The sequence below is a fragment of the Varroa destructor genome, unplaced genomic scaffold, assembly GCF_002443255.2.
Source record: "Varroa destructor unplaced genomic scaffold, Vdes_3.0 BEIS01000006.1, whole genome shotgun sequence".
In the NCBI taxonomy this organism is placed as follows: domain Eukaryota; kingdom Metazoa; phylum Arthropoda; class Arachnida; order Mesostigmata; family Varroidae; genus Varroa; species Varroa destructor.
Window position 1 is genome coordinate 24,182,000 of NW_019211459.1, and position 15,831 is coordinate 24,197,830.

At 37.8% G+C, this 15,831-nt stretch overlaps 1 protein-coding gene across 3 annotated transcripts in view; it reads right to left on the bottom strand.

Annotated features, from left to right (window-relative positions):
- Positions 1–15,474, bottom strand: part of LOC111253375 (troponin I-like) — a 20,249-nt gene extending 4,775 nt beyond the window's left edge. Inside the window, exons 1-8 of one of the 3 annotated variants that reach the window (XM_086993845.1) lie at positions 15,447–15,474; positions 10,600–10,619; positions 2,909–3,034; positions 1,997–2,068; positions 1,555–1,609; positions 945–1,119; positions 477–597; positions 45–242 (exon numbers count right to left, since the gene is read on the bottom strand). In XM_086993845.1, coding sequence (XP_086849971.1) covers positions 183–242; positions 477–597; positions 945–1,119; positions 1,555–1,609; positions 1,997–2,068; positions 2,909–3,034; positions 10,600–10,619; positions 15,447–15,459 — 642 coding nt within the window. In that variant the 5' untranslated portion in view covers positions 15,460–15,474 and the 3' untranslated portion in view covers positions 45–182. Of the gene's footprint in view, positions 1–44; positions 243–476; positions 598–944; positions 1,120–1,554; positions 1,610–1,996; positions 2,069–2,908; positions 3,035–4,853; positions 5,005–10,599; positions 10,620–15,446 lie in introns of those variants that run through there. The other 2 variants (XM_022812670.2, XM_086993844.1) reach the window with 2 other exon arrangements.
- Between the last annotated feature and the right edge of the window lie 357 nt (positions 15,475–15,831).

Here is a 15,831-nt window from a genome sequence, read left to right on the forward strand (position 1 = left end):
TGTTAGGCTATGCTTTTTAATATGGTGACCAGTGTGATACATACATATTCTTAACATAACTTTATATATATATATATATATATATATGGAAAGTTATATTCAGAAACAGAAGGTGAGGCAATCCACCCTTATTGACGCAGTGGTTCTTATAATATTCGATATTGCTTTTTTAATGCCGCATTTTACAGTTCGGTGACGCCATCCGGACAGGATTTCTGTGAGGCCCATTTAGGCCTTTCTGCCTGCAACAAAAAACGTCGAAAAAACCAACTGTAAAAAGTTAATTGGAGCCTAAGCAAGTGCGTTTAAATTATATGGAATTAGAACTAATAAGGAACAATGGGTTCTAAGAATTTCAAAGCGCTTTTGCCGACATCGATTTTAGTAATAAAGGCTTCCTGACCCTCGCCGCTTTTGAAATTACTTTTCGATTTATTAAAAGGACGGTATAAATACGCCATTGGACTTTTACAGACCTTATCTTTCTCCTCGAGTTTCACTTTTTTTTTCACAGCCTTCAATGATTGCCGACTGAAGTGCAAACTTTCAGTAGCTCCACCATCGCTCGCTTTGATGCACTTTTTCAGCTTGTCAAATCTAACATGCACGCAAAAAATAAAGTTATATGATAAGGCAAGAAATAGACACGTATACACACACATCTATATATACATACTGAACCAGAAAGGAAATGCATAGGGTTTACGGTACACATAACCTCCTTTAATTACTACTAATAATGCGCACAAATCAGCATTTTACTAAGACGGGTTAAAAAAACAAGATATATTTTCCGACAACGGACGTGATTCCAACGTTGTGTATTACAGTATTAGCAGTGTTAATCACCAGCTTAACTGAATTTCTGAAAATTCATCTTGAGTTAATCTTAGCTAGAGTGATTAAAGTCTACTCTTCAGTGACTATAACTGGGCCGAACTCACTTGGAAATCTTTTTGAGTACAGGTTTAACGAATTTTCCTCTCAGCTCGTTGACCTGTATGGTAAGTTCGTTCAGCATGAAATCGTTCTGACGAACTTCATATTCAAGGTCGTATTTAGCTTCTTCTAAAACGACAATGCGAGCGTGATATCCTGACATAACCGATTGAAGTTCCTCTAAAAACAGAGTACTTCTTCCATTAATATGCATCGTCTGTTGCCATGCTATAGCTAGTAAAAAGCCGCTCCTGTACAAAGCACCAAGACTTCATTGAAGCTTAATAAATAAGATTTGCGTGATAGACGTCCAGTCTCAATCTCATTCTAAATAGACATGTTTTAAGTGAACCTGAATAGGAAACAACCATAAAGCGTCGCTACCTTTGAAGTGATTGTTTTTTTTTTCTAGACAAGTTTGTGTATTTGTTCTGTCTATACAGCTCAGCTAAACATCTGCAGACGAAAAGATGCCAACAACACATGACGCATGTTTTTGTCTATTAGTTTCTGCGATCATATCTGACAAACATGAATATGAATGGAAGCATCTTTTGTTATATACTTCGATGTCTAGTAGTTTTCATAGTTGTGAAAGACAATTAAGATACGAACTGATATCGAAGACACGGTCTAAATCTGCCGGTTGGCCACAGCGCTCTGCGATCACCTAATGCAAAAACATGTCCAATCGAACGAATCGTTTAAAAGCCGTATTATATCGTTTTGTCAATTATTAACATTATTGAAATTACTGAAAGTTCCGATTCGCGTCATAATAAACTTTAGTTTTCTTGATCTATTTGATTAAATTATCTTCTCACTGAATCAGCCTTGGATGTATAATACCCCCCTCGCTTTACTCATGCAGTTCATGTGTTTTCTTGCATATTGCTTGGTTTCTATTAGTTTTATTATTTACTTCATTTTATTTAATGAGTTTCATAAAAATGTGCTTAATCTGGTTAACAGTATTCTCCGATTGCTTGTTTGATGCACTTTGATAGACCAAACGCACAACACATATAGCAGAGTAATGCGAAAGCTTGGAAGATACCTTCTTTCGTAGCACGGTCTTCCTTTCTAACTCTCGGAGAACTGCTGCTTGGTTCGCCTCACGAAGGAGCTTCTGTGAAACGATAAACACAAATAGATCAATCAAGGCCAGTCCTTCTTACATAGTTAGGCCTAGTGAAGTTTGTTTCTATGATTATAAATATATCTTTGAAAACCTGGCTTGCCTTCATTTCGGTTTTCGTGTACAAATGTAGTAGCCATGAGAACTCGTAAGTGTATTACATGTACCCTATAGCGTTAGGTATAATTGAGTGCTATACTTTACATTCGGCCACTAGTTATTATTATTGATATCACTGATGTGAAACGACAACTGATATGAAGATAATATGGTAACTGTATCAGCGCGTTTGATAAAGCAGAGATTTAAAATTACTGTTTCAGTGGAGCTCTCTACTGGCCAGTAAAATAGGTCAGACAGGGGTTCTGCCTTAAAGTCAATAGCTAAAAATTTCTATTGGTTAAAGTGGATTTAGGCTGTTTAGTTAGGATTAACTTTCATATTTTAGCTGAGGTAGCCTTGTTTCTATGCGTTACAGATACAACTGCGATTTTTTTAGCGTACGGTTCTATCAACAACGACTTTTTATTACGTAACGAGTTGCTTCACGCTGACATTCTTCTTATGGTTGTATGACATCATGCAAACTACGTTAAAAGTTATGGAAACAGTTAGAGTTATGGTTATAATGTGTCAACCTGAATGATACGGTCGTTGATTTCGCACAACAAGAAAGCTGTCAGGTGAAGCGCGTGTGGATTCACTTTCCAGATCTATTTTACTATGAAATGTATTTTTGTATCGTATGCATAATTTTTGAGATATAAACATACAAGTCGATGATACTAATTTGGTTACAGCCAGCAACGCTTACACGAAGTATACAATTACCTTTAGCTTTTTCTTGCGTTCGGCTGTGAGAAATCCTGATGCTTTCTTTTTTTTTGAAGCTTCCTCAAGGCGCTTTCGCACCTCAGACTTAAGCTTCTCGCGATGCTCCATCTTAACACGTTCCGCCTAAAATGAGTACAATTAGAAAATTGATTTGAACTCCACTTCACAAAAGTATCCGAGTTCTTCACAAAAGAATACATTAACGAAATGCTCCATAAGGGAGTCTATCGAAAGTTTTCTTTCATACACTTTATACAAACACGGCTGAGTATAAAACGTACTCTCCAACATATCTTGTTACTAGGTAATGGTCATATGTACACCTGCAGATCCTTTAAGGTGTACTAAGAGTGGCACTTTTGGGTAGCTGTGTGACATTCAATGTTTTCGTCGATAAAGATTTCTTTACCTTACAGCCGAATACTTATTTGAAAATGTGACTATGTAAAAGTCCGATTCAGGTAAAATGATGTTAGGCATACAAAAGGCGCACTGGTTCGCTACTGTTGATACGACTTAAACAATAATAAACTAACAAAAATAAATAAAAGTTAAAAACAATAATAAAAAATACACCTCCACCTTTTCAAAGTTTCAACTTTAAGAAGTTGGAGGTGTATTTTTCAATGTAATTTAGAATACCAACATAAAATTACCCTGATACTCCGATATGCGCCCTTGTCCAATAGTTACTATTTATTTATAATTATGCTAGGAATTTATAGATTGGGTAGTTTATTTTTTTTTTTTAAATTCTATCCTTTATAGCGACTCGTCACTTCAAATGTCGATCGTGACATTTTTTTTGGCAGTGACAGTTGAAATCAATATACGGTCGGTACTTAGATGTCGATGTTAGTCCGAAATCAACTCATACGGAAGCCATCTTACAGAGAGGAACGATCTCTACATTATTAAACTGGAGAAACTATACGTCCAGTTGAATACAGAAACTATAGATCGGTGTCATCTATTGTTATCCGGGCCACAACCTAAATTATCGATTCAAAAATGGGCGCTGGTCGTTTCCATTTAACAAAGTATCGTTAAAAGGTTCGGACGGTTTCATCATGGACACGAAATATGAAAAGTGAAAACAAGCAAAATAGGCTTAAATCTATGCTACACCTTTATATATTATTAGAACAATAATCTTAGGAAGATGAATCCGTTTGATTGATTGTTTCTATAAATCTTTGAATCAGAGTAGAGTATAAAATTTAGACGCAAAGAATCGATTGAGTGGAAAACTTCCAAATTTAGCCGAACGTATAATTTTGAAATGTTTCATACAATGTAGTTCACAAAAATAACGGCATAAATCTATTGTGTTTGCTCCTTTTTCATATTAACTGTAAATAAGGTATCAGCATGTCAAATGTTATAGAAATTAATCCCGGTTATAAGAATAGATTTCTGGAATTTGATCTGTTAGGATTACCTGTGAGGTTGATGAAAGTAAACGGGCTTATAAAAATAGTTTTTGGTCCTCTGAAATAGTTTTGATAAAATATATCATCAAATAACATCTTAGTGCTTATTCGTAGAAAAGAAAAATAGTCTCTGACAGCATTTGTGGTCTAATCTACAATAAACAGCGTTACAGCAGCCCTTCAAAAAAGATAGCGAAGCGGTAGGGTTGTCTATCACTGTAGCAGATAGGGTTTTGAACCGTTTCTAGCTACGGCGGGTTTTGACGGATTGGGTTAATATGAATGCCACGATTTTCTTCAGTCATGAAATGAGCTCTGGTGGTGATACTGATAGAAGCATCTCCTCTTCCGTACAGTTCAAATTGAAGTTAAAGCTGCTTAGATTGATCGAATGCAAAACTAGGCACGGTAACAGTGTATGTGTCAACTACGATCATTTGTGATTATTTTCTATTAAGAACGGTACTCCGTAAAATGTTCACTCATTTTATTTACGCGATAATACTCACTTCATCCATGGCGTAACGACAGTCAATCCTGTGTTGAACAGTATCTCACGTATAACGTTTTTAAGCGCCTTGCGCAGTCCGTTCTGTAGCTTCTAAGAAAATTTTCAAGGTAGTTGAATAAACACGGTGTCCATTTACCCCTCTCCTAGTGGCAAGTCGAAGACACCGATGCGCCTTCGTGCAACACTTCACCAAAACATCCGAACCATACCAGTTTGCGAGGGCGACCCTTCTAATAGCTCTCCTCCATAGATAGGAATCTAACGGTAATGACTGGATGAGCAGGCAATGTATATTCCGCGTCCCTGTATTTTGCCTGGTAGTGGCTACGGTGAGCGGCGACGACGACTACGAGATAGTCTATAAAGGAAGCACTCGCTTTCTTTCTTAGTGATGCTTTATGCCGATTGATCTTACGATCCCGGCAAAACTCTCGAACAAACAAACCTCAGCGAATCGTACCAGCTAATAACAAGGTTCTACCATTTTAATATGAAGAATAAGCGCGCATCATCTACCCTAAACCGGTCGAGTCCACATCGATATCGTTTTTATGGTTGTTAGCCATTATTTTTGCTACGTGATGGTCCCATACACGCTGTGCCAGGGCTGGTTGTGATGGACGAGTTTAATGTGACCTTTCTCCCACTTTGCACCAGAACTCTTGCAGTTTCGCTACAGATTTCGTATAACTGTGCGGACTCTCAACGGCGCGCACGACGCCGATGTTTATTTCTGAGGCCTCTCTGAGCAACCCAAGGACACTCGGACCGACGAATCGGTGGAAACAAATAACTCGAGCAGAATTACGAGTTCAGTTCATTCTATACATTAAAAAAATTTGCACTGTATTAAAATTACGTTGAACGAAAGAAAATCAGCCTATAACGAGGTAATCAAATATGAGTTTTGTAGAGTTCTACTTGCTTAAACAATCATTTTTATGTGTAATTGTTAGAACTAACGAGAGAAACGGTTTAAGTATATAGAGACAGCCATACGTATATTTCCTTATCTCGCGTGATCTTTCTCCGTCCTTTGAAAGAGGTCAGCTTACTGCATAGAACCTCATACTGGCCCAAAAGTGCTCGTCCTCAAAGCTTTGTTTAATCAACCACTCACGCAGGTTTATCGAAATTGTAATAATCAATATTTTAGTTCCATACAAAATTCAAGTCTTACTAATACCCTGACAAAAACCGTCTGATACTCTGCTACTTTCACCGATGAAACATAACTGCAGAGCTTGCTTATGGAAATAGGTCACGTGTTTTGCACAGTTATGACTGTATGTAAACTGCAGGCCTGTAAGTGCTTACCTGAACTATCAAGAACAAAGCAAATTATTCAAAAAAGCCAAAGCAGCCTTTTTTTTTTCATATATGACAAATACATATTAGCGCAAACGATAATACATTTTGCTATTCATTGCAGGCCCACCAATCCATAGGACGGTATTACAATAATGATTAAGGAAACTAGGCTTAGAAGCTAAAAAACGACTATTTAGAAAACCGATGTCAATTATTGTTGAGTAGAAAAATACAGCTGATCATCTTGAGATATTGATACGATACGTGCTATTTCTGTGTTTTAATGATACATCGTACATTGTGATAATTTGTTCTAAATAAGCTATCCTGCCACTCAATAGGTTGAGAAGGGTTAATGTACGAACCTCCGGCATCGGTCGTCCTTATTTTTATGCTCTCAATTTAGCAACTTATGCCTAAAAACTCATCACTCTAATATGAGCAACATACGAGAACTTGACCCTCGAAAAAAGTAAAGTTTCGAAATGACGACGCGTAAGTGCAATCGCGAAGCAACACCGAAATCACTTTCACAATATCACGTTGCTACGCTCTGCTTCGGGTAATTGTATCATCCCTCACTACCAACAAATCAGAGTTTTTTTTTGCCCTGGCGTTATCTTCGTGAACTAAACTCTTCAGAAAATTTCTTTCGCGAATTGTCCGTTCCAAGCTTTTGCGTGCCCATACCTGAACGTCTGTTATCCGAAAATATGAGGATCGCTAACGCGTTCTGGCAATGAGATGAGAGTTAAAATTTCCGGAACCGTCCCTTTCCACGCCGGTGTAATGTAACCGCGCGGGCTTGTAAAAGTTATTTCAGGCTGAATGTATTTCCATTCCATTGTGAAATTTGTTTACTAAGTTTAAGGTACGGCATCATAGACGTCACTTTTGTCAGTCATCTGTATATAAAATAATTTACATAAGCTCTGTTGGAGCGTACGCGCGTATTATTATACACGTATCGTATAATAATAATAATAATAATGCTAATATTAATAACGCTTGTATCGTGACTCATGTGCTTATTCTTCTATGTGGAACCTAATTGGCCTTCCTTTGCAGACGTACTTTTTTTTTTTCGAAATTTACGAAAAACAAATTTACATTGAAAAACCGAGATAGTTTACAGGCATTAGCGTACAGGAAAGCCCTAGACTTCCATGACCTATGTAAGAATTAGTGTGTCAACTGATTGTCAGAGATTGTGGCTATCAAGTCACAAGTAACAAATTACACTCACTGATTCTGAACCCCCTACTCAGGGGACGTAAAAAGGTCATTATTTGAAGGAGCTCCCGATACAACTCCATATTATGCTATTGTACTTTAAGAGCCATCTGACTCCTCGAAATAACTCTGTTGTGTTAAATCATTCATGGATTACACATATATGACGGCTTTGAGATAAAGACTGCTTGCTACAAGAAATGGGCATGGATATTTCAATATTAATGAACGGTGTTCAAGGTTGCACGATATTATTGTATTACATTACATACACCTGTTCAAACTTCGACAACAAGTTTTAACCCAAATAATGAGCATATCTACTTCTTAAAGGCGAGATCATTATTTTTATCATTTGGTTAGCACGGCTGTCATCTGAGCAAGCTAAAATGAACCTACTTATCGGCGAGTCTCCTATTTTCCTCAGCCCATACTTCACTCACTCGACTCGTTCGAAAACCACTCATCTTCCCTGATAGCATAAGATACAATGTTGCATTTGAAGAAACTACACTCGATGCATTCCACATTGAGCTATAATGACAGAATATCATGATTCTATGCTGAGATAGTAATTCAGGACACAGCACAGATGCTGCTATTCTATCGAATTGACCAATATATTTCTCACCGCCTCATAAGGCTACTTCATTTCGAGGTTCGCCATTGTGATGAGCTTCGTAATTTGCCATATAAGAGTTGTAAAGGGATAGACCGCATGTAATAGCATAATAAATTAGGTCGACTGGTGCGGGGATTTAATCGTATCATGGCTTCCTCTGTCTGTCATTAAATGAACAATGCCTTCGCTAATGTAAGTGTGGTGACCCCCCCCCCCAGTTAGGAGATCGGATATTTCAATCTGGGAGTATTTTCCTCACCATGATAGACTGTGTAGCAGTACACGTTGATTTCAAAATTATAAGTAGTTCAAGCTTGCCTACTTGTATGCTATACGTTGAGCTAACCTATCACTTTTGTAACATACGACTTCTTAGTTTATCTTATAAGGCGTTATTGTGCATAGATAAAAGCTTATTTGCTGTGTTTCGAATTTAATAAATTTTCATCAGGTATTGGCTTACAAGACGCGCATAGGCCTATCAGATGCGAACTAGGCCTGCACTAAATATGATGAGGTTATCGACAAAAACGACGACACCGAAAATCGTGTGTATGCAAAGCGTATATAAAAGAGCCATGATTGTAAGTATAGATTTTAATGCAGTTCGTCATATTATGATTACTGGTTGGTATGATGTAACGATTTAGACAATTGCGTGTACCGCACGTGCTACTTGCACTTTCACGTATTCCTTATTATGACCAACGGTAAATTACGTTAACGCTAAATTATCGGCATTTTGGTGTTTTCCGACATCAGCGCCGACTTCCTATGCACCGCTCGCAGATGAATGATCCGTTTCACTTTCCAACTAAAGTTTATTAAAGGTGTGACAGACTAGATGAAGATGGTTAGTACAGAAAAGCAATCTGAATAGTTCCGATCGTGGGAAGTGCAGACGCGGATATCGGCCGTCCAGTGCGATGATCCCATGCAACAGTCACTGCTCACTATACCGCGAGGTCGTGCACGTAGTTATGTATATGATATTGGAAAGCAGAGGAATCGTGAGAGCAGGCAATTTCTCGTTGGTGCTGATATAGTTGCTTTCGGAAGGAAATTGCTCATATTTACAAATAGTATTGTCGAAAAAAAGCGAGCCAAGACAGAGAAATCGGTCGCTAAATTGTCGGAAGCAGCGATGTGAGCTGAGAAGGACAACTGGAAATCAGCTACTCTCCTCGCAGTCACCGTGCGCTGTTTATGTGCCTTCTACATGTAGAACATATTCGTGAATTAAGTTGAAGTAAAAATCAACCAAATCAAGAAAATCGGATCGACTGTTGTAGATTCAGGTTCTTGTCGCCTCGGTGATTTTTTTTTTCTGTTTGCTTAAACTTAATAAGGTGGCCTGTTCTGTCAGGATTGGCACTTACAAAATAGGATGTTTCTCGTTTTTCTCAGCAGTACTTCAACTTGACTAGTTCGACTATTGCGTATGGGCAAACTTTTTTCGTCGATTGGAGTATCAATACTTTTCCTGTGCGCGACTCCGGCGATTTATTCGAATGCTAAAAAGTAATATATTTGCCTATGATGAAAAAATACACATATATGAGTCTATAAAGACTCGATAGGAGTACAATTTGAACTTGCATCTAGATTATAGATTTCTTTAGTTCTCTTTGCCTTCGAATAAAATTAAAAAACCTCCAGTTACAAATTGCTGTCGATATTTCTAGTGTTAAAAGAAACCTGTTCCTCCATTCCTTATGAACAAAACGTATGAGTCCAATTAACTGAATAATCTTATTTAAACAGGTGTATGTTTGCTATAAACCATAGCTTAGACCACAGCTTCAACCCATCTATGTACATAGCTTGTATGTTTATCGAAGCTAAGTGCTCAAATATTTTACAATATAATACGCTACAACGGACATACATTTTGGCAGTACAGACATAGATGCCTGCTTGCGTACTTCCACAATTAATCATCTAGGCATTTCAGTTAACTGTGGTCATATTGGGGTGACTATGCTCTCCTGTACACTGAGAGGTACGTTGCTTTGGCGAGACAAGCGTCGTCTACCGTACGCGCTCTGTCATTATCCGTTCCTGGGTCTTCCCAGAGCTAGACAAATATATATACGTAAATGGGATTGGGCACGGCGCCAGGTGTGAATGTGCTCTTAAATCAACTAACGGCTTCGGCCAACAGGACGTCCAGTATAGCGACAACAATTCGTATCGTCTATTGCATGGAGATATCAATGTGAAATATTAAACTAGCGGCAGCCATCCGACTATCGGACACAAGATGCTGAAATCATTCTTCGACAACAATGAAGCCACACTAGGATTGAGTGGAGAATCTCGTAGCCGATTGGGAAGAAAATAGAGGTATAATTCCTCTTATAACAAAGCCATTTGATGCATATTGCAGTGAGCCGTGATTGCGGTGCGTTCTATTGGTATAGGATCCAAAGCTCTACATCAACATCACTGTGTTAGACAGACGAAGTGCACGGATCCAATAGAACTTAGCCAAGAGCGTTTGTCGATAGTGAACTCGAAACCGCTGTCGTCACCATCAAAGACTACGTTGTACTATATGCTACATGACCTTACGTACCTTGTGATGCACCCGAACGTCTGAAACGTAAAATTGAGCCGCGTAAGAAAGAAAAAACGTTTCCGGGTTCATATTTGCGTAAGCAGCTCAAATTAGTGAATATGATCCGTTAAATTAACAATATTATATATATATATTAATTGTCGATAATATCGGAATTTTTAAAACGAGTCAAACGGTAATTGCGACCGTAATGTAGAAACGAGGTTGAATGCCCTAAATTTGTGTACCCATCCTGGTTCTCCCTTTGGTTTAAAATTTACAGATAGGTTATTCAATGTATGTGTCAAATAAAATAGATGTGATGCACCGTTTTCAGGTTTCGAACAAACGAATATCCATTTTCAAAAATAATAGCCCCTGACAATGTGATATCACTTAATTGTCGAGGAGAGCCTGGTAAAGTATGTTGTCCGATTTTATTGATGTGTTTGAAACAATCGCAGAGTAGCAAGTAGTCGTATAAACGTCAGAAACACCCAACTTGTTTTACAAACTTCGTAGAAGTAAAGCTTTTTTTTTTTTTTGAAATTCGGTCAGAGTTTTTTTTATTACATTCAAAACGACGGCTTATGCAGACACATTAAATGAATGCGCCGTATATTTTTGTTGTAGCAACTAGCTATCATTACTGTAACACAAACCTGCATAGGTCTCGGACTGTACGTATATGAAATTAGTTTACTTGACTTAGTTTTTCATTTTTCGTAATAATAACAATTTGCATATTGCTTATTTTCTCAACTTATCAAGCCGGCAAACTTTTTCGTAGTTCATGTTAAACAATGAAATCATTATTATAGCTGTGGTCATGCAGGGAACTATCCGTCTGATGGAAAGCATACCCGGATACTCGAAACGTAGGTTTTTGATGATCACACGAAACAGGTGATTCCGGAAAATCGTTGACGAAGTAAAGAGATTTAAAAGGCGAGAACAAACATTTCGCATGACACTTGTCGACTTACTTACTTACACCTTCTCCATTCTGCCGGTTACAAAATATCAGTGCTTATATTTAAGTACGGCAGCCCATGCTCCGTTCAGGAATTCGAAGTTATCCACGAGTTAAGAAGAAGACTCTGCGCTTTTGTCGATATGCATCTAAAGCTGTAGCCGTTCCAAGAGTACAGGAAGTATATTCATCATGTCTGGTTTCTCAGCATCAAAATAGCATAATTCAAATAATTTCCATTATATCCAGGAACCTAAATGCTCATTTAGGTTAGTAAAATATTTTACAACTTATGATTCATAATATAGTTCCTTTCATATAAGCTGCTATACTACTGGAAATCAAAAGGTATGTGAGGTGCAGGGACAGCAAGTGCTCAGCTGCCCACAAGAATTAAGCGGCGTACTGTAGATATCAGGCATTTCTTTAATTTTTGCGAAAAACAATTGTAACCCGTGGATCAATTATCTTTTTGCTAGTGACATCGCCGGCATAGCACATTAACTGAACAAACTTTAGCCATCATGTGCAGGGGTAACAGATGGAGGTATATAAGAAAATTGCACTATGTGGTGTCTCATGGGCCCACCAATGCACATCATGCGAGTTAAATATGACATTCATAGTGAAGGTAAAGGGAATAAGTGAATGTAGTTGGGTTACATTTTAATTAAAAAAATCAACGACAGAACTCTACACACAGCGATATCTTGTATTGATTGCGACAAAATTATAGGAACGGATGGACTCCGAGTAGTTCAAATAAATAATTTATCCTTCAAACTATTCTTACGTAACCTTATTTAAATTATACTGTAGCATTGTGAGTTAACCTAGAGAACTGTCCCATTAAAATTCGGAAGAAAAACCTAATTTGTGAACTTCGCGGTGCACCCTTAGATGTACAATGCAAGAACAACCTTCCGCACATTTACCAACATGATTTAAAAAGGTCAACATCTGAGAACGATTCTCTTTCTGAGAAACTTTTAATCGGCGTTGTTTCTTTTTAACAGAAGGTGAAACTTTGCATCACACTGTTCCTTTCCTAAGAATGACATAACAAGTTCAAAACAAAACATTCGTCTATGGCTTTTCTATTCACTGCTCGCCGTCGATTCATTTCAATGACTAGTTGTTATAATCCCGCTAGTTGTTGACAGTAGAGCTCCGAATCAATTGTTTTGTCAGCGGCAGCAGAAACTCATAATGCATCGTCTGCTTTGGCGTCAGGCTGGGCTGTACCACCGGTTGTAAAGCACTTTTCTATTACATCATCACAGCACAATATTGTCATATGTGATTTCAATATTCCTCACCGATAATCAACTGCTTTAGGAATGACTCAATTACGTTAGCTTTATAAAGAGTTGTACAGATGGTAATACGTTTGAATAGATACTTCTGCATCGATTCGTCTGCCAGGTAAACATTGAGGTAATTAGTTTTTCAATAGTTCAAAACTTCTCGGTGGTCGATATTTAGCTTCTTATCATTGTCATGGCTATTCACGTGCCGCTCAACTCTCGCGATGAACCTTTTCGGAAGTTGGCCGACCAGTACGAAAAGTGTATTTTACACAAAAATTTTCAGAATGGAAGTGGCAGTAGCATGTTTGGGCCATTTCGCTTGATAATGCATCTTGATCATAAACACATCGCAAACCTTTTTATGTGCCCGAGCAGATTTTGTGCCAATATCGTAATATACAGCTAAATTTTTCAGAAATATCAGTCATCTTTAGGGCACTTTTTCTTAAGAAAGTCTCAAATGAAGATATTCTAAAAAATATCAGCACACCTACTACTGCTCCAGATCTCAGCTTTTAAGTGACAGCGCTGACTCAGTGTAACTTGAATATGATTTATCTATCTAGAAAAACGGTCGATACATTTTCGACAGCCTAACTTAACGTAAAGCTCTGGCATTGTTGTACTTGTGTGGTTATGTATCAAGGATCAACCTTGATGTACACAGACTGGAATATATTGTTTTTATTTCACTTCTATTTGAGGTGAGCAACAATGAGATTAATATCATTATTGTTGAGTTTCTGGCAAGCTTAATAGCAAGTAGCGTTAATAAGCCGGAAGCAATGCTTAATAATGATAATAATTAATTTTTCACCTAATAGGCGCACTTTTCAGTCCATACATTCTTATTCTCTAATGCGAGTACAGATTTAACATGTTCATGTACTAGTAGTGTGATAATCATGTAAATATTGTGTGGCGAGAAAAACAAACCAGAACAACGTACAGCCGTCTAAGCCGAGCTAGCTTCAAGTGACGGATGCGATTCGAGCGCCGGTCCTAGCGGGTTTGAGAAGCCGCGCGAAACAATCAGGATGTCATTAATCGAACGTTATATCCAGAGACGTATCACGCATTTCGCTTCCAGTAATAATTTGCTCATCGTAAATTTCCACACGAAATCACAGAATTGCTTTTTTTTTGTTAACAATCTATTCAAATGTTGAAGCATACAGTTTGCAGTCGCTGGACGCAATAGATACAACAAATCAAATAGCTACTAACAGCGGAGTAAATAAACGAAGTATTTGTATGGCGTCCTCAACACCAATCGATTAATCCGAGTGTTACTACGACATCTGCCTGGAGCACTATTTTGTTCTGACATTTCCTATTTGTCTATCTGGACCCGTTCTACATGTCTGGCTTGTGGCGACTGGCGTAGGCGTGCAGCCTCTAGCATACACGAACCGATAAGCGTTACCAGAACAAGCTATACGTACAGATATGCAGGAAAGGATCTTATGAATTTCCATCAGTTTGCTTAAGCGTTATGGATGCTAATGTTCCATCAGATGTATGGTATACTCGGCAATCTTAAAAAGAAATTACATGAGGCGTAAATGGAAAAGACTAGATTTGTTAAGGTACGAAAGGTATATATATATATATATTAGCGTTGGAAGTGAATTAATCTCGAACTTGGGTACCTCTATACTTTTAACTTATGCTTCCATAACAATGTTTAGTATGATGTATTTAATACGGTTTAAAAAAAAACAATGTTTTTTTTCAGGATGCAGAATTAAAATTCGTTTGGCAGATCCATCAGACTAGCAGTTTGCGCTAACAGAAATATATTTATAGGGTGCACAGACATTAGAATGCCTCTGCACCCTATTTATACAAATACCCTGGATTTATATCAGTTGTCTCATATCCTAAGCGTTATAGAAGTGCCCGCACGACTTGCCATAGACTTCCATAATCAGTTTCGTTACACAAAAGCAAAAAGACTTTAGAAAAACATCTTGGAATAATAGCGTTTCACATTCAGTTTTCGTTTTAAAGTTCTCTGTTGAATTAATGTACAGAAGCACATTTATGAGTTGCCTTTCTCAAGCAACAATGATGGTTGGTGTGATAAAGCACCATGCCAAAAATGCGATTTCGATACCATACCATTTACCATTACCTAGACAGATCTTCTGCTCAGAACAAAAAATTGAAAACGTTTCCTATTTAAAGAAATCTCCACGGCTCACTCGTGTTTCTCCGATATAAACCGTATTATAGTTGGAGTGAAGGCAATATTCTATGAAACTGGATTCAACTATACGCCACTTACTTTCCCTGTCTCTAGTCGCTAAAAACTGTGGTTCCGACGTGGGCACTTCTGAAACGGACGCGGAGAGAGGCTTGTCCGATGACCACAAACAGCAACTAAATCTAATGTAAATAATAAGCACGAAAGGGTACGAAATAATTCAACAGACCACGATCTTTTCGAACAGAACCTACATTTATCATTCATATCGATATGGGTAGAACTGGAGATGTTCTACAAACATCACCTGGATTTGTATATCAATTATACAAGATATTCTATAGTATCGAAATGCTTCTAAAATGATTTTTACCAATATACTTCATGGTCAAGTGCTAGATAGTAAACACATCCTCCTTGTTCCTTGGTCACAGTTAAAGAAACGCAATTCACTTCCGCGAAATATCTATGCGATTATTATTTATAGCCAAGCGACTGAAAAGCCCAATGCATGCCATTAGTGCTCCTCGGCGGCGGCAAATCGAACCAGCTCGTCTCTAAAGATCCATTCTATTACCTGCCAATAGAACAAAGCTGATCTGATATGACGTCAAGTGGAAAATAAAGAGGGTGAATAACAAACTGGCTGCTTATGGCCAATGGCTTTCGTTTGCAGGCCGGAAACGGCATGTCTGTCATATATTCGCGATTATGTTTTCAGATACCTTTCGTGTTTCTCTTTTTTAATGAATCGTAGT